General features: G+C 37.3%; 1 protein-coding gene across 3 annotated transcripts; it reads right to left on the bottom strand.

Annotated features, from left to right (window-relative positions):
• Positions 1 to 930: 930 nt before the first annotated feature.
• Positions 931 to 14030, bottom strand: Serpinb2 (serpin family B member 2). 3 transcript variants are annotated; one of them, XM_008769495.4, is made up of 8 exons: positions 13969 to 14030; positions 9752 to 9940; positions 7348 to 7467; positions 5316 to 5447; positions 4783 to 4900; positions 4219 to 4361; positions 3479 to 3643; positions 931 to 1986 (listed from the first exon to the last, which is right to left on the bottom strand). In XM_008769495.4, exons 2-8 carry the CDS (start codon positions 9917 to 9919, stop codon positions 1582 to 1584), a joined length of 1251 nt encoding a protein of 416 aa, XP_008767717.1. In that variant the 5' UTR covers positions 9920 to 9940; positions 13969 to 14030; the 3' UTR covers positions 931 to 1581.
• Between the last annotated feature and the right edge of the window lie 5805 nt (positions 14031 to 19835).

Below are 19835 nucleotides of genomic sequence, written 5' to 3'. Positions count from 1 at the left end.
GGAAATCTTTTCTGATCATTAGGTCTCTACCATGTTTACCTACATTGCATTGTCTTCCAAAAATTCTGTATCCTTCAAAGGATGTCTCAAAGGACTCTGACATAAACCGTTCTGAATTGATATATGTCTTTCTTGCTATGAGGAAGGGACTGATTGATTTTTCTACAACCAGTCTATGGTGGTTTGAGTAAGACTGGCCCTATAGCCTCATATATTTGCATCCTTAGTCCCTAGTTTCTGAAGGATTAGAAGGTATGGTCTTCTTGGAGGAGATGAGGGGATGGGCTTTGAAGCCCTGTGTATCTCCTGCTCACTACCTATCAAGAGTTATCAAGATGATCAAGATGTAAAGCTCTCAGCTTCTACTCCAGTAGCATGACAGCGTGCCTGCCACCATGCTCTCTTTATGATAATAATGGACTAAGTCTTTGAAACTATAAGCAAGCCCAATTAAATGCTTTCCTTTACAGGGGTTCCCTTCGTCATGGTGTCTTTTCACAAAAATGGAACAGTGACGAAGACACCATCTGTCTTACTTAGGATTTATCTTACTATGATAAAACCCTATAAACCAAAGCAACATAGGGGAAAATGGTTGATTTCAGCTTATAATTCCATATCATTGTCTAGGGAAGGCACTAAAGCAGGGCAAAAACCGGAAGTCAGGGGCTGAAGCAGAAGCCATAGAGGAGGGCTGCTTCCTTCCTTGCTTGTTCTGCTTTCTTAAAGAAGCTAGGACCACCTGTTCAGGGGTAGCATTAACCACAGTGGTTTAGATCCTTATACATCAATCATCAATCAAGAAGAATGTTAGATAAAACAATGCACTCCTGGAAAAAATAACACCAAGCCAGTTCAGGTCTCACAATTCACAGAAAAATAACTAGCCTATCAACCTTGAACTAAAGTCTCTAAAACAAAAAACCAAAATAAATCTTTGAACTTTATTATCTCTGGTATTTTGTTACAGTGATTGAAAGATGACTAACAAACAAGGATTGCTAAGTATTCTGTTGTGCATACCTAACAGAGAACAACAAATAGCATTGAGTAAGGAAGTATGATGTATTTCTAATTATAGATGACTTGCAGATATGTACATAAGATATACAATGATAGACATATAACATGTTGTTGTCTTTTGTTAAGTACATTTTTCTGGGTGATTATCATGAGAAATCATAGAAAAGTCATATTTTCCTTCATAATTACATTGAATGGCTGTTTTTCTTTAAATAGAAAATTATCTGATTATCTGCTTCTGTAGTATTATAGTCTTATTAAATAGACAGAGGACAACAATCTGTAAAACAACCATTATGTAAATAATAAATAACACTGTAAAAACTAAAGCTATAATGACAAAGCAGTAATAAGGATGAACTAAACACACATCGTTTGGAAAAAAATCATTAACGGAGTTATACTGTAAGCAGTGCAGACTGTTGTACAGTTTGTATTTAGTGTATAGCAGTATAAAAATGTGTAGGAAAATATTTTGACTTTTGGCACTTGAAGAAGCAATTCTGAGGCTTACAGCGCATGCTTCAAAATCTAATGTGAAAACAAGGTCTTCCCCTTTTAGGGTGAGGAGAATCTACCAACAAATAGTATGGTGCGGGTAATGTTGTTCATGATAAAGAAAAGAAAGGGATGATCAGCCACAAACTGTGGACCACCATGACCAGTTCTCCCTGTCATAACTGCCCCAGTCCCACCAGCTGCCACAGTGCCCTCCTCGTTCACATCTACTGTGGCTTGATGGAACACTTCAGAAAGAAAAAGGTCATTGCTCTCAGACATTCCCGAGAAGTCGGCCTTGCCCTTGTTGAAGGCATCTTCCATGCCCATGCGTTGCAGAATGGGCTTGAGTTCGTAGTTTTGTGCCAGTTTGAACTTGGGAATGTAGACCAAAACATCATCTTCATCCAGTGTCTCTTTGCTGATCCACTTGTTGAAGTTATCGAAGTTTATTTCCCTTTCCAGCTACAAAACATAAAGAGCAAACAAAAATTGAATTTGAGAGAGAAGCAGCTCAACGTCTAATATTAAAAAATCAGTTGCCAAGTGGTGGGAGAAATGTCTTAGTGATTAAGAGCATTGGCTACTCTTCCAGGGACCCAGGGTTGATTCCAGGCACCCACATGACAGCTCACAACCATAAGTAGCTTCGATCTGAGGGAATCCAATACCTTCTTCTAGCCTCTATGAACATTGCAGACATGGGGTATATAGGCATTCTTCCAAGCAGTATAGGCAGAAATAAAAAATAATAACAAATAACATTTTTAAAAAATAAGTTACAAAGCTGACTATATTGGTACATGCCTTTAAATCTTGTATCTAGGAGGAAGAAGTAGGTAGATCTTTGTGAATCTATGAATTCAAGGCCACTCTGGTCTCCTCTAGGCCAGCATAGCTACATACTGAATCTCTTATATCTTAGATGCCAGTTGCTCCTCAATTAGAGGTGAGGTTTCATAAGCCCCTCTATTATCCATACTTGTTTTTTGGGGGGTGGGGCTTGATCTTCTATAGGCCTTGTGTTTGAACTCACAGATTCTGTGAATTCATGTATGTAGTGACCCTGTCATGTCCAAAAATCACTGGTGGCTACTATGGGAGGGAGAGTTGGATGTTGGATTTCCTCATGAATAGAGTGTCTAAATAGGTGGCTCCTGCTCCCGTGGAGACTTGTACATCCTTTCACATTCAGTCAGCACATAGCAGACTCCATGAAGTTTAAAAAATAAATATGTGAAATTGATCAGAAAAGTGGTGAGAGGGTATGAAAGCAGTTGATGGGGCAGGAGGAAGGAGTGGCTCATATCAAGGCACATCATATACACATGTGAAATTCTCAAATAATTAGTAAATTGTAAAAAGAGTTCAAAAGAAAAGGACACCTCAACCCTACATAAAGAACTACAGGCAACTAAGAATGGCGAGAGTGACAGAAATGCTCTTTCTTAGGGAAAAGCATATTAATCAGTCATCTAAGATCAAAGGGTCAGCCCCCAAAACATGTATACTTGTAACACTATGCAGAATGAGCACGCTGTATTTAAGACTATGTGTGTGTGGATATCAATCTACATATATAGATATAATATAGATTATATAGATAGATATAAATATAGGTATAGATTTATAATGCATGGAACAATAATTAATTGAAAGATATAAGGGTATAAGGAAGTGTTGAAGAGAGGTAAAAAAGAAAAGTTGCAATTACAATCTCAAAACATAAGAATGATAAAAGAATTTCCTATGTTTAAAATTTAGTGAACTGGACAAATTTTGTAAGATGGTAGCATAAATGACGTAAACTTCAGATTTTGAAATTTTGTGACATAGTACATGCATTATCAACTGACTCATTTATTTCTGTGACAAATTACACACCATTTCCTAGTCATAGATGCTCATTTTGAGCAAAGAAAAATTTGATAGCAGATTTGAAATTGTAATGCAATACCATCTCCAAGCCGGTGGATGAATCTTCGATCTCATCAGGAAGCAACAGGAACATACTGATGTTTCCAATATACGGAAGTTCTAGGATCTGAGTCTTCAGGTCCTTTATGTATCCAATGTTCAGCTTTTCACGGAGGTACATCATCTGGACAGGTTTGCTTTCATTCTAATATTGTTTTAAAGTAAAATATGACAATCAAGACTTAGATTTTTAAGATATTTACACCAACACTAAAAGACTAAGTGAATTCAGCTTCAATGCTAATAAGCAAGTGTGTTTCCTTCGATCAACAAAGCAAATAATTACTTGTATACTGTTGAGAAGGTATTCGAACTTAATGAATTTTTTAAGCATTATAAACAACAATTTATAAGATAACAGTAATAATACCTAAAATGCACCAAGAACTTAGATAAATCTTAATGAATATTTACAACAGCCTTTTGAACTAGATATTATTCTAGATTTAAAGATAAACAGAACACACGGATGATGTTCATGATATAAATGTAGAAACAACATCTATGTTCAGGCTTAGAATTTAACACTCTCTCTTCATTTCTATCCATGCCAACTCTTAGGAAACTCTTGAATATGCTCAATACCATAAAAGAGTCAATGCCCAACATTCATAAGCTGTAACTAGCAGCATGTAGGAAAATCAATGAACAGTTTCTAAGTTTTCTATCTCCTTTGTAAAGGCTTAAATCCATGTTAGGAAAATGCATCTTGTCTCATACCAAGTTCACACGGAAAGGATAAAGCCCATTAAGTCTCTTCTGAAATGGAGTTTTCCACCGTCCTTTGAAGTAGATAGTATTCACCAGGACCATTTTGGTGTCTTCGTCTACAGAACCTTCAGGTAGCAGGTTTGGGATTTCACCTACAGAGAATACAACACATGTTTATATTTTTTCTAATAAAAAGTATATATATTCTGTTTAAAGTATAATTTTTATAGTATCTGGAAAGATTTTCAATTCCTTTTATATTATTTCCCAAAGGTTTTTTTCTGTAGTCTGAGGTTTATTCAACCCAGAAGGAGGCAAAAGAAAATTGATTGGACATATTTTAAGGGAATGAGGGTGAAATTTAAAAAAATGGCTTAAAAAGAAAAATCAAAGTTTTCTAAGTGGAAAAAGGAGAAGGAGGAGGAGCAGGAGGAGGAGGAGCAGGAGGAGGAGGAGGAGCAGGAGCAGAAGGAGGAGGAAGTGGAGGTGGGGGAGGAGGAAGGGGAGGAGGAGGAAGAGAAGAAGAAGAGGAGGAAGAGGAAGAGGAAGAAGAAGAAAATTCTGAAGGTTTACCTTTGGTTTGAGTTTTAACCCAAGAATTAATCTTTTTTCTAGCTTCATTGGCACATTCAAGGAAGTCTACTGCTTCTGGTTCTGTAGAATAATATTTCTTACAGCGTTGTATGTATTCCTTTAAAATAAGAAAACAACACCAAATGTTATATACAGCTTAATGTGGATAAGGGATGGTGTGACAAAATCCAATCTCCAACAAAACGAGTGAGACGTGGAGAAAATGGGTGTTGAGATGGCTGGGGCAGGTGTAGATCCAGAATCAGTGTCTACAGCCAGCACTCCAGGCCGAGCTCAAGCTGCCCTTTGCATTAAAGACATTTACTGACTATGAACAAAGGGAAGGCTTGGGAAACAGAGAAGAACAGTGGTTACATCATTTGCTGCTCAACAGAGGTGGAAGGGAATCAGCTCATCCCTTAATAGCCTGCTCACAATGCTGACTCTGCTCCCAAGAATTGTGGAACAGTGCTTTGAAACTGATCTCCCTGCTGGTGTTGGAGCCAGCCCTTTCAGTGACGAGCTCCACTTACTTCTTTGAATCTTGCAGATTTCTCTCCAAACAGCTTGTTTGCACTTTCTAGTAAATAATCTCCCAAGCGTGGTGTGTTGATTGTCGAGCTGAGAGAGGAGAAGGCTGAATGGATTTTGTCTCTTGCTTGTGCCTTAATAAAAGGAAGAAATTTTCATTTATATCATAGTACTATTAACAAAAGTATCCTGAAGAATAACATTTTCTCAACACAACAATAAAATAGTGTATGCATCCATGTTTTTGTAGTGCACCAGAGGAAAGAATTTTTATAAGAATGCTGTTCAAAAAGACTTTAGTGATGGCTCCCATCTATGATCCCAACACAATTAGAGACACAAAACCTGAGATCAAGTCCCATCACATCAGTACAATGAATTCAAGGCAAGCTTGTTTGAATATGTGCTCAAAAACAAAGACGACAAACAAAAAACAAAGCAAGACAAAACAAAAACCCAACAACTAAAACAAACCAAAACATCACTACTACCAATAACAAAACAGAAACAGAAATGTGTATACAGATGTGATGCTGTAAGGCTCTAAAGGCACATTTTAATTAGTTTGCAATTCTACTATGTCTATTGATTAGATTCCATTAGAAATAAGACACTCCACTGCCTGAAAGAAATTCAGGTTCTTTTGAAGTTTTTAAATTACAGCATTTCTAAAGAGTGTTTATTATTTTACAAAGCAGACCTACTCTGAAGACCTGAAGTATAGCATTGCAATTATAGCTACTGAAACTGCAATATTTTTCAGGTTTGTGATCAAGATATGTTGAAATGGTGTTATACACACATACACAAACATACTAGTGGTTGCATGGGTTCTCAACATTTTACTTTGTGGTAATTGTTTCACTATGTATAGTAAAATAAACATATACATGCACATATAAACACATACGCATATATCTTCATGTTCCCACATATGTATAATTTTACTTCCCAGTTACGAAGTTCTCAATGAAACTCTAGTGAAATGTTACCAAGATATATTATATATATATATATATATATATATATATATATATATATATATATATCCTTAATAGGTTCCCATTTTACAAGGTAGCCTCTACAGTAGAATAACCAGAGCTTTGGAAATTCACAAAATAAATAAGAAATCAAATGTTCAACTTGGAGTCTATAAATGGTGAGATAGACAGGTTCACTTACAACATCAACTGGACTAGAATGCAAGACTAAGGTGTATGGTGTTTCAGAAGACATCATGGAGGCTTTCCCTACCTAATCTATCCCACAGAATACCAAATGATAGCCAGGATATCCAGGAAAGAAGAATCAGGCGACATGTCCTTATAATCTAATCATGGGCATGGTTGTGTAGAGTAGTTACCAAAAGTTTATTCTTAGACAGTTTCTGTAATGGAACTAGGCTTTTGATTTTTAAGGGCATAGGATATGAAAAAAAAGTATTACTTCATATAATATACAACAAATGGACAAATAGACATACTGCATGTGATAGATGGATGGATAGATAGATAGATAGATGAGAGATAGATAGATAGATAGATAGATAGATAGATAGATAGATAGATAGAGATAGATAGATAGATAGATAGATAGATAGATAATAGATTATAAGTAGATGGTGGTGTCATTGGACTCTTATGCAGTCACCAAGATTATGCTTTATTATTTATTATCCTCTCTTTCCCTTGTGCAATTCCTATTCATACTTATGGACATATGAACCCAAATAATCTTGTAACATAACAAACAACACTTTTACAATACATAATATATACATATATACATATATATGAATAGTTTACACACATATATGTATAGTTTATGCACACACATATGCACACATATATAGTGTTATATACATAAATATATATCTATATGCATATATATGTATATAGATGGCAGTTGAATAGCTGTACAGATGTACAGATGTACATATATTATATGTATATTGCATACACACACACACACGTGTGTGTGTGTGTGTGTGTGTGTGTGTGTGTGTGTGTGTGTATGAAGACCCAAGTTATGTACCTGTAAAATAGCAACAGGATAATTGTCCCTCTGTATGTGTTGTGCAAAATCACAGCCATGGAAGTTCTCTGGGTTTCCTGGAGTGAGGTCGTAGCTGCCAATTTTGTCAAAATTCAGCACCTACAATCAGAATCAGAAGGAATGATGGTAGAATAATACAGAATTAGTTCACTTCAAGCTAACGGCTTAGGTTCCTTTATTTATCATTTCTCTGCCTGTGGGTTGTGAGCCCCTTGGGGTTGAAATAACCTCTCACAGGGATCACCTAAGACCATCAGATTATTTTTCATTAGAGTTTATAACTAGTAAAATTACAGTTACCAAGTTGTGAAAAAATTATAATTGGGGTCACCACAACATGAGGAACTATATTAAAGGATTGCAAGTAATTTAAGAAGCTGGGGCAAAATCACAGATTCACTCTAAACATAAAGCTGATGAACATCTCTTGCCTTTCAAACTGGTCTCCTGTAGCACTGTGGTATCTAGAGGATTTCCCACTCTATTCTTTTTCTTTCTTCTGGTATAACAGCATTACATCTTCTGGATCACCATTTCCCAAATCGATGTCCTACTTATCTTATTTGTAAAATTAGTCTGATTATCATTGCATCCATGTCACAGGATGCAGAGTTATGCAAGTTCTTGGGCAGTATTCAGAATTATTATAAATAAAATTTAGCTGTTACTACAATTAGTTTTTAAATGCTTTCCCACTCTATAGATGAGAAAACTGACACTCAGAGGATTTCAGTGCCCTTATTCACTTAGCTGAGAGCAATGGTAACATTTATCAAATAAATCGCATCTGTCCATCTGCTGTTGACCTAATTTATCTGGATAATTAATCTAGGAGGAAATCAGGAAACTCAGATAGGGCTGGTGTTACAGTCCATGCTTCTTTCCTAAATTAAAGAAATTCTCTTTTTATTTGGAAACTAAATAAAAGTTAGCACTTGATTTATAAAATCTCTCTTGCAGCAGTTATAAGAAAATTGCATGGTCTCACATTCTGAAGCAACTTTCTTGATTTAGGAAATCTGTTTCACTAGGTGGATTTTTCTTCTAGTAGATCAAAATCATTTTTTTAGCAACCCAGACCAACTCAGATCTTTATGTGAGATTTTTGGTCTAGCTATATTGTTCTTGGTCCTTTACATTTAAAAGTTGAAATCACCAACACTGCCTAAGGTAAGATGTTTTTTACTGCACTTTTTCAAGGCAGAGAAAATAAAGAGGAATATATCTTGTACAACTCTGCTACCATCAGAGTTGAACAATTGAGTTTTGTTGTAAGATATGATGTTTAGACTACCACAAGCATAGAACACAATCTATCTACCCTGAGACTGGCAGTGTGATTGGTTTGTGTGTTCTCTGTAAAACTTTGTACTTGAAAAAAGGCACACTCAAAATGGTTCACTATGTTCCTGAGAAGAATATATTTATTCTTACATATATTCTCATGGGAAAGCAGGAAGGAGCCGGGAGCATTTTGGTGTGACTGAAAGTACAATGCATGCTTGTACTCAAAGCAAATTTTCTTAATATTTGCATGCTTGTGAATGCAATGAAATTTTAATTATATCATTTCCATGTCCGGGTCTCTGACATAACAAGTAACCGAATGGTGAGAAACTTAAATATAGTGTATGAGTTTCCAGGTGTGTTGCAGTATGTATTTCCAGTAGTTCTGAGGTCTGGGAAGAACCCCTGTGTAAATCTTCCCATTCATTAAGGAGGGAAATGGAAAATTTGACATCTCTGACAATGATGCTTCACATGCTAGCCACACTGACTTCAAAGACTGGGTATCTGGGATATCCAACCACCCTGTGTAGACATAGCGTCTCAGTCAGACAATGTAGGGAAGTCTATTAAAGCTATAATAATTTTGCATCTCTATGCATGCTTTCTTCTTCTTTGGTACCTTGGCTCAAAACCATCAGGAAACATTTTTATAGGAATGGGGAAGAAACCCCACCCACAGAGGCAGAATGTTAAGAGGGAGCCTCAGCTGGAAGTCAGGAAGCCATGAAGCTCTTGGAAACACATTGCCAGCAATCTCATCTGTACAACGATATTTGACTTGAAACCAACTGAAGGAAAGTATGAAAAACATTTCCTTTGCAAACTCTGAGCATGATATTATTCAAAGACTTTGTTGGTAGCTTTTTTCCTTCTTGTAAAGTTGCTGCGATCTTTCTTTTGTTTACAGTAAAGTAGTTTCCTGGTTTGGACATTTTAGAAGTTTAAATTTACAGAGTCCATGCTGTAATGGCTGGTGATGATAATCATGTCACCATTCCTATTTCCTTAGCAGACCAGAGCAGAAAACAGGAGCAAGCCTACCATTCAATTCAGAAAACATGTGGTTCTAATGTGAGGTTGAAAGCAAACTTACTTTGGCCATTTGCTCTTCAGTGTTAGCCTGAGCACCAAGGAAAACTATGGCCAATGTGGATGAGATGCTCCATGGAGAAATAAAGATGTTCTGGGTAGAGTTCGATTGTTCTATCTGCTTAAGGAGATTGAGGGCAAACATGGTGTTTGCCATGGACAGTTCTTCCATTGTTTCAATCTAGAAAGAAAGCTGGGAGAGAAAAGTTCTGTATGATGGTGAAGTCAAAAGTCATACACACAGTGCCTTGTCTAAAGCTCCCTTTCTGACTTTCCCCTTGGAACAAAATGAGGGAAGATGAAAACAGCTTACAGTCACAAACCCTGTGTAGCTTGCTGTACCCACACAGAACATACCCCATCACTGTCTGGAAATCTGAATCATTTTAAACAGGAAACACTGCACTTTCATTTTCCCCCAGACTGTGGAAACTATGCAGCCAATCCTGCAATATGATGATCAATATTATAATGAGGAATGACATTTGGTGACAGTCATATAATGATAAGAGTCGTAATAACAGTAACACCCAATGATTCTTACTGTCTACATGAGAACCATCAGACCATAGACACTAAACTGTATTGGATATTCTATTTCTATAATCTTTTTTTTTCTTTTTTCTATTTTTCGGAGCTGGGGACCGAACCCAGGGCCTTGCGTTTGCTAGGCAAGCGCTCTACCACTGAGCTAAATCCCCAACCCCCATTTCTATAATCTTTTAATCGTCACTGAAATCCTGTGAGGAAAAGGACTTAGACTCCTGTACGAAGGAAGAAACTGCTGCTACACAAAAGCCGACTGACCATCCATCAACAGCAAAAGGTGGGAGGGGAATGAAAGCCAGGAAGGTGACCTCCAGGGTCACTCTCAACATCCATGTTTAACACATATTCTCATCACACAACCCACAAATATGTACATATACAGAATATTGTACACACATCCAAATGGAGGCCACCTGCACACATTCTTGTTGGACTCCGGTGAAACTGTCAACCTTTAACGTCTCTAGTTTTTGAAGTGCATAGACTTGCTTGAGGATTGATATAGGCACCCAGATCCTACCACCCCACAACATACTTATGACTCAGAGTTCAGCTTTGCTCTAAAAAAAGTCAAAGTTCACTTTAGTACCTTCTGTCCTGTCCCACACACCCAGGTGCTCACAGGAAACCAGAGATAATTCAATGTGTAGAAGATAACAATATGCTTAATATGTAGCTACCTAAAAATAAAGGACAGGCAACACCTTAAAACCCTGTGTGCAGCTGGATTCTTGGACATACCAAAGGGGGGGGTGTGTGTGTGTGAAGGGTTGTTAGGTAAGCACCATTTTCCTAGCTGTCTATTTTTCTTTCATCATCATATAAAATAACCTATAATTATTGAAATAAATAAATATACCAAACAATGACAACACTCATCTCTTTGTAAACTTTCTGGGAGAGTTTCCAGAACTGGAGAGTAGTTGGGAGTTCCCTGAATGAAGCAAGACTGAAGCTACTCTCTTGATTGTCTACAGAAGTGCTGTGGAAGAGAGAAGAATTTGCACCAAAAGTTGCCATTTGTAATAAAATGCTGTTGCATTTTGTAAAGACAAATTAAAGCAAACTAAATTGTGTTCATTAAATACTTTTCCATTACCTTGACTCTTCGTTTAATTTATGAGTGTGTGTTGGACCAGGGGACACGTAAGTGTGAACAAGAGGCACATGTTGGGGGTCGGGGCATGTGGAGGTCAGAGCACAACTTTGTGAAGTCAGTTTTTCCTTCCATGTGCACATGAGTTCTGGGGATGGAACTCAGGTTACCAGGCTTGTGTGTTGCACCAGTACTCTTGTTTAACTTTGTTGTGACCATACAGGGTGGATATGACTGACTGTTTCACAGACTGTATTCAAATGCTCTTGGAAGTTAAGCAACTTTTGTGAGGTTCCACAGTTCATGGTAATGACACAAACCTGCAGTCAGGAATCTCCCACAGGAAGCCCACTGACTTCCAAGTGGTTGAATCCTTCTAATGCCGACGCAACGCTTCACTACAATTGTCAGAGTTATGGATTGAAATACTGAGAAATACAATTAAAAAATTTAAAAAAATAGGAAAAGCATGTCTACATTGCTCCTTGAAAGTCTATTAATGTAAAAGAAAACAGTTATGTTTTCCTTCTTGTTTTACCATGGATGCCAGATTCAGGCAGGTATTTCAGAAATTTACTTCTCTAGTGTCTTAAAATTATAATGGTAAGTCTTCATGCATATGTTACCTTAAAGCATTTCTTTAAAATTATGAATAAAATGTTCTGTTTCTACTTGAAAGTTCAAATAAGGGATCAGCACTAGGAGAATTTCAGCTCCAGGAGAGTACAACCTGATGTTTCCTAATCATAAATCTGTGCAACAATCTGTAGAGTTAGTATTTCGAAAAATTAAGAGTCAAGAAAATCCACAGAAGGAGCAGATAATACTAAACTAGGACATGAGGTAACTTGATAGAGAACAAAACGTTACTATATGGAATGAGATTGTTCCAGATCTATTTACTTCTTTATGAATTCATCTCAGTCTGAGAAAGTAACTGAACACTGGTTGTGCCATGGCCTGTGCTCAGTTCACTAGTTCTGACAATAAAGAAAAACATTGAACTAAAGAACCTGAATTATTTTGTATTAGAGAGGAGAACCTTGAAATCAACATGTAGTCAGGGTTGATCTTCAATTCAGATCCTCCTTCGTCTGCCTCCCAAGTGCTGACATTACACATGTGTGCAACCCAGCCTGATTTACACAGTACCAGAGATTAAATGTGGGAGACCACGGATACTACGAAAGCACTTCACCATCTGAGAAACAACCCTTGTACTGGCATTCTATTTTTTAATGATGTGCTGTTAATTACACTTACATAAAAATGATAGCTGGTAGCTTTACTGCAATTACATACTTACATCTGCTGCATTTTGTTTAATGGGAAAAAATCATATATCCCATATCCTTTGGAATTTCTGCTATAGTAATGAAAATGTGAAGAGGTAACTATTGCAGAGCTCATCAATTCCAGCATCTGGGCTTTTCCTACAAATTCTTCAAATAATATTTGAAAGCTTCAAACTAATACATATATATCTCCACTAGCGTAGTAGTCCCTGACAAGTCTACACCTTACATTAGGATAGGACGAGGTTATAGCATGATGACAGTATAGTAAGCCGTACAACTCCATATGCTTCCAAATATGACACTATTATTAACAAGATGAATAAATGGAAAGTATCTGCTGGGTGGGGTTCTGTCCTCTTTCTGTTGGTTCCTGCAATACATGTTTGGCAAATGCGTTGGTGAAACTTGGCAGAGGCGATGAATTTCAGAGGTATCATGGGCTCACCGCCTGTTACACTCCCTCTCTGCAATAGGCCTGGATATTAAATTGGATTTTCCACAGCATTTCAAACATTTTTAGTGTGTGTAATCATATAATAAAAATGTTTTTAAATTGTTTCCAAAACTCAGTGAGAACTAAAATAAGGCAGTCATAACAAGGAAACATACCATCAAAAATAAAACAAATTTCTAAGAAACTGGGAACAGTGTTTTAGATAATAGTTTTATCTGCTTACTACGGATTAAACTGTTGGCTTGGTTTACCCATCAGCTAGTTTGTTTGATATTTTCCTCCACTAGGTTAAATAAATACATTTTGATACTGGATTGTTCTGACCCAAATTGTTTCTTAATTTTTATAGTTTCAGGCTGTTAATTTTAGGTAAATATTGAACTTCACAGATTTATACATGTAAATAAATTACAATATAAATATAAATATAGTGCTTACTTTCAATTGGTTAAGTATAAACATTTTAATATTTGCAGTTATATATGTCTAATTTCATATGAAATCAATAGGTAATCTAAAGCATACATATTATAACCTGTTCCATAAGATTAGCATTGAAATCTAATGTACATTTCAATTTTAGTTTGGCTAGTGATACAGAAGCATTTGCTCACTTCCGAGACTCAAAGTCAAGCATTCATAAATTTAATTCAAGTCTTAAGCCAAAATATCTTTAGTTAGACAAGTGAGAAAGAAAGCATGGTTCCATTTCTTTACTCACCCTCTACACACGTCAGTATAGTAAATATTGCTATGGAAGAGAGAAGGATGGACGCCCTGGATTCACAGAGATGGTCACGGCAATTGCTGAAATACTTTATTACCTCGTTATCTTCTGAGCGGCTGACACACAGGAACTGCTCCTTGGAAAGCTGGCACAGTGTGGAGAAGGTAATGACTGGTTTTATAAGGCTCTGCCCCTCCCACACAGCTCTTTTTTTAAACTTTTTAATTTGTATGATTCAACATTTTACTCATAAAGTCATCATTAGAAAAGAAATGCTTGTTTGTCATGTTCAGTTTAAGAAACAACTAGAGAGTGTGATGTCATTCAAAAATTCAAGAATTTGGCAATTTCCAATTTAAATCTATTAGCTGTAATCTGCACGACTCATTTACCGCTCTCTCCTTTCTCACAGGCATTCAGTGAATTTCATGATACTCAATCCACCTTTGAAGAGTCACCATCTGAGGGAGTCGTTACAATAAAGGATGCGGTCTTTTCTTCCCTTGGATCTACAAAGAATCAAAGAAACCTCCATACAAAAGAAGAAAGAGAAAAAACACACTTGATTTTTCTAATTTAATAATTTTTTAAACTATGATTTTCTAAGGAATTATAAGCTAAATAATTCTGCGGTCAGCTCCAACAAGATACACCCAAAGAACTTTTCATATGCCCTTAGCATACTTTAAACAATAACATCTTACTAAATTATGTTGACTCATAATTGACAGAAACTCAAACATGCAAATTGTAATCTTGGACACTCATTATGGAAAAAATCACCAAATTTCTAAAAACACCAAAAATGTTGATAAGAAATGGACAAAAATTACACATAATTAAATGTAATCATGAATCTAAATATTTTCGCACTGTCAGAATGTATTAGGAAGAATTGGAAACACATCTTTCACATCACTTCTCATCTCTTAACTGTACATTTCTATAAAAGAAGACAGACATGAGGACATGGAAAAGGCCACACTTCCCCTAGCATGCACAGGGGACTTCATGACTTTGACTGGAGAGCTGAGATAAAGACCATAAATGTCAGGGAGATTGAGAAAAGAGATGGAGACAGTGTGAGGTCCTCTCTCTTTCTGTCTTCACAGACCCAGGTTTCACTCTTACCTTGCCTGCTGATTTCAGTCTCTGGTCACAGAACTGCACAGCAACTTAGACCCTTAGTATTAGAGGAGGAATAGTACAATAGATTCATTCCTCTGTATCTGCCTGAAAATCAAGAACACAGTCATTTTTTAACTGATGGAAGACCTCAGGCCTGGTGGGTTCTTTCCCTTTTTGGTTTCAGTCCCCTAGATAGCACTGACTGGTTTCAGTCCCCTAGATAGCACTGACTGGGATGTCTATGTGAGCAGCTACATGTTTTATCAACCTTTCCCCATCTCCACATCAGCAGCTCTGTTTTCTGAACATGTCAGTTGCACCTAGACTTTACCCACACTTTGTCTCACTCTGTTTTCAGGTTAGGCGATTTCTCATCTTTACTTATTCCATTCAAGTTCCTCCCCTCAAGAGAGACATCATTGTTTACCCCACTGGTCAAATCTCTGAACTTCTTCTATCACCATTTAGAATTGAGCCTACAGTACTGTAATCAGGTTTATCCTTGCTGTTCCCTCACACTCGGGCGTCTATCCCTATGGTAATTTGATTAACCTACACCAGTAAGAATAATATGAAGCATAGAGTGGCTTCTTCCTAAATCATGTTTTGGTGAGTTAAGGAAAATGCTAAGGTTATCTAGACAGGCCCTGTCTAGTGGTGCATAAAGATGGGGGTTCTGAAAGATTGTGAAAGATCTGTTTCAAGTTTTCCTTTCTCCACTTTCTAGTTGTATAATTGTGCACCTATCTCTCACCTTTTGTAAGCTTTACTTTCGTAACAACACCACACACTGGGAGGGATAATTACTCAGATGACAAGGAAGCGTCTTCTGCAGCCATTCCCTTCACTTCATTTGTATATTATTCAGATACTCTTTGACCTCAAGGAAAGATGTCTGGTCTAATTTATGAGTTCTGGAAGAATTGGGGGGGGCATATGTTCTCAGCAAACAAAACAAAAACAAGTTATTCCAGATGAGAAGGGAATATTCAAGGAAAATGTCCATGCCCTATACCACCATCCACTGCCATGTCAGTCACTTTGATTATATGACCATGTGATACCAGAAGATGCTGAGTCATGTTATCCAGAGTGCAAGGCTGAAATTGTTTTGATACCAGAGCTCCTCTAGACCAGCACCCTAAATCACATAGCCTCCAGTTTCTGTTTTTATTGTCATATGAAATTATACTATGCACTTATGTTAAGCATTGTTATATACACACATGTACACATACACACATGAATATACATGCATATAAATATATGCCGTGTGTGTGTGTATGTGTGTGTGTGTGTGTGTGTGTGTGTGAGAGAGAGAGAGAGAGAGAGAGAGAGAGAGAGAGAGAGAGGCTTTCATGAAGAACAGATGAGACACTGCTTGCCCAGTATTTGTTATACTGTGTCTACAGTAAGGGTGGCATTGCATAAGCTGGCACTGTGGCTGTTGATTAGGTTTACAAGTGACCTTCTCACCTACATTAGCACAATCTCACAAGTTTATCTTAATAAAGAAAACCTTTCACATAACATACAATTAGAAAAGTGTGAACGATAATATAGAAACAAAAATGAAATCAACTCATATCAATATTGTCCTAGGAAGGAGAAAATAGAATTGATAAGGCATACTTGGAGAAAAAAGTTGAGGAGGAAAACAAAACCACACAGAAGAAAACCCCCATAGAGATAGAAAGGAAAAGGGTAAAATTACAGGAATGGGTAGCACAGCCTTGAATAGTGTCCCGACATCTGCCTGAAGAAGCATTGGTCCTATTGGACGGGAAGAGAAACCATAAAAAACTAAGATCTTACAAAGGAGCTTCAGACTCAGGGCACAACTAAGATCTAACCTAAGGCAGCCTACTCGAAACCCTGGGAGAGAGACAGCAGTAGTAAAAAGCAATTTTACACCAGAAAGTCTGTAAATCTAAAGGAAGAATTCAAAGCATAGATCAGCCAGAGCACAGCAGCAGTAGACTGGTTAACAAATACGTCCTTAGGCACAAACACCCAAACACAAAGTCCCTTTCCACTGTTAAGTTACCATAACCTAAAATCACAATGCTATATTCTAGAACACATCACTCCTATGAAAACTGGAAATGGTGGAACAGTAGTTCTCATTCTTTTTTTTTTTACATTTATTTATTTATTATGTATACATCATACAGCTTTCTGCCTGCATGTATGCAACTACAGGCCAGAAGAGGGCACCAGACCTGATTATAGGTGGTTGTGAGCCACCATGTGGTTGCTGGGATTTGAACTCAGGACCTCTGGAAGAGCAGACAGTGCTCTTAACCTCTGAGCCATCTCTCCAGCCTCAGTAGCTCTCATTCTTATTTTCCTTCTTTTCTCTTCTAGGAAAATGTGTATGAAATAAGCAAAAGTAGAGAAAAAAAGATGTGAATTTATATACATGATAGGACTTGACCTTTATAAATAACGTAAGTGCAGAAATGACTTGAGGAAAAAAGATGCCAAATATGTTTATCGTACTCTAGGTAATTAATATTTTTATGCTTTAAAAGTATTTCTACATGCTCCCATTATACATAGACATTACTTTTAATTACGGAATTACTTCGTTGGTAGTTTTTCACTTGCCAGGACTTCGTTTCTTTTCTGTGATAATGGGTAGTAAACTTAGAACTTCATACATGCCAGACATTTGCTCAACTACTGTGCTGCTTCTCCACCCCAGAGGTACTATTTAAATCAGAAATACATTACCAAATAGTCTATGTTTTAGTGCTTCCTGCTTGATCAGAAATATCTAAACAATTATGTGTAAAGAAAAAAATTATATTAATATTTTAATATTAAGGTTTACATGTACTATGCTACCAACTGCTTGTTGATAGAACAAACTATGTGGAGTCTGTCTCCCCTGATGGATAGAAATGACTTGAGGTCCTGAACCCTGAGATCTCTAATGGTCAAAAGAGGTACTTGACTCCTAGTAGGTGCTCACTAATTGTTCAATGGCTTAGGAAGTACACGGCAATGGCTGTGAATTTGTACTCTCTGCACTTTGAGTGAACAATCATGAGGACTCCCAGAATTACCTAAACTATTTTCTCATAGGTGGGGAATGTTAGAAACATTTGTTATCTGACATTAGCAGAAATGCCATAGAAATTACCCAGCAGTAGAAAGTCAGAAAAGAAATATATACAATTCCATATGGTGATCTTACTTTACTGATCTTTCAGTAAGACACATTAAAACAATTTATAGCCAAGATTAACTGTAAAGAGAAACTTTAGTGTGTTCTATAGATAAATCACCTGTTGATTAAAAAGCATATGGCCTATGGCTTATGCTGGAAATAGAGGTAGGACATCTGGGAGGCAGAAAGGATTCTGGGGTAGAGCAAGGGAAATCCTCCCAGGAAGCTGTGAGGAGACAGAACAAGGTACCTGAGCATAGATAACCAGCCAAGTGGCAGAATATAGATTAAAATAAATGGACTACTTATCGTAAAATATGAGTCTAGACACAGAATAGCCCAGCTACATGGCCAAGGTATTTGTAAATGTAAATATATTTTGAGTCTGTGTATTATTTCATGGGAGCATGGGTCTGGGAGGCAGAACCACACCTTCAACAATTAACTAGCTATAGTAGTTAAATAAAATGGTGTCAGTTGGGATGAATGAGAGTCGGTAAAAGCAGTTGCCTCTATGGGATGAGTTTGGGAGTATCTTGACTAAAACATCTTCTACTCTACATTTATTTTTTGGATCTTTTTATTGATATTTCAAATGTTATTCCAGTTTCCCATACATAAACACCCATCCCATCTCTCCTCCCCCTGCTTCTATGAGGGGGTGCCCCCACCTACCCCTTCCTGCCTCTCTGCTTTGGATGGTAGCTTAGACCCTGAGAGCCATGGTTAGTTGGTACTTTTCTCTCCTTCAGCTCCTTCAATCATTTCTCTCACTCCTCCAATGAGGACCCCGTTCTCAGTACAATGGTTGGCTGTGAGCATCCACCCCTATATTTGTCATGCTCTGGAGACAGCTATATCAGGCTCCTGTCACCATGCACTTCTTGGCATCAGCAATATTGTCTGGATTTGGTGGCTGTATGATTATAGGCTGGATCTTTATACTTTTGATGTTAGCAATAAAACAGCACACTAATGGCTCAGGAAGAAGTGTGCCTTGTATCTGAGTTCCTGCAGAGACGGTTCCTGTGAAAGGAGAGGAGGCAGGAAAGGAGTTTCGGGGTGTGTGAAGAAGATAAACAGGGAACTGAGGAAGCTTTGAGTGAGGGTGGCCCAGACCAATGAAGGAAGTTCTTTAAACCCAAAGAAATAGCAGGAAACCTTGTACATTTTAAGCTATGGCCCCAGGCCAGCCTGGGCGTGAGAATATTTGGGTAAAAAAAACAAGCTTAGTTAGGCAGTATAACATCTCTGACAGAGTATTTATCTTGTTACCAAGTAAAAGTCCAAACACAGATGCCAGGGTTGGGAAGCTGTTGAAACAGAGATCCAGTATATCTATGATTCAGCTACTTGAGAAAACCAATAAAGGACCTAAGACTTGTCATGCTAAAAGCATGCACAAGGCACTTCCAGAACAGTGTAGAACTGCCTGTGACTCACTCATCACACATATCAGATGATACCGGATGCTTACAGTATAGCGTTTCCTTAGAGGGACCAATGGTATGATGTTAGACTCATCTAGACTCAACTGTGCTCATCATCCCATCTACATTATCCTTGTAGATTATTTATGAGTAAACACGATATATTTATATTTATAGCCTAATTTAGTTTCTGTTTCCCTTGCATAATTCTACTCTGCCACAGCCATTGTT

The sequence above is a fragment of the Rattus norvegicus genome, chromosome 13, assembly GCF_036323735.1.
Source record: "Rattus norvegicus strain BN/NHsdMcwi chromosome 13, GRCr8, whole genome shotgun sequence".
NCBI classification, from domain to species: Eukaryota; Metazoa; Chordata; class Mammalia; order Rodentia; family Muridae; genus Rattus; species Rattus norvegicus.
This window is presented reverse-complemented; position numbering and strand designations above follow the sequence as displayed.

Coding starts and splice junctions, on each gene's coding strand:
- Serpinb2 (XM_008769495.4), bottom strand. CDS start 9,919: ATGGAAGAACTGTCCATGGCAAACACCATGTTTGCCCTCAATCTCCTT. Junction 5,448..7,347: donor ATCCTGTTGCTATTTTACAG/GTACATAACTTG, acceptor CCTTTTATTAAG/GCACAAGCAAGAGACAAAAT. Junction 4,362..4,782: donor GGTTAAAACTCAAACCAAAG/GTAAACCTTCAG, acceptor TATTCTCTGTAG/GTGAAATCCCAAACCTGCTA.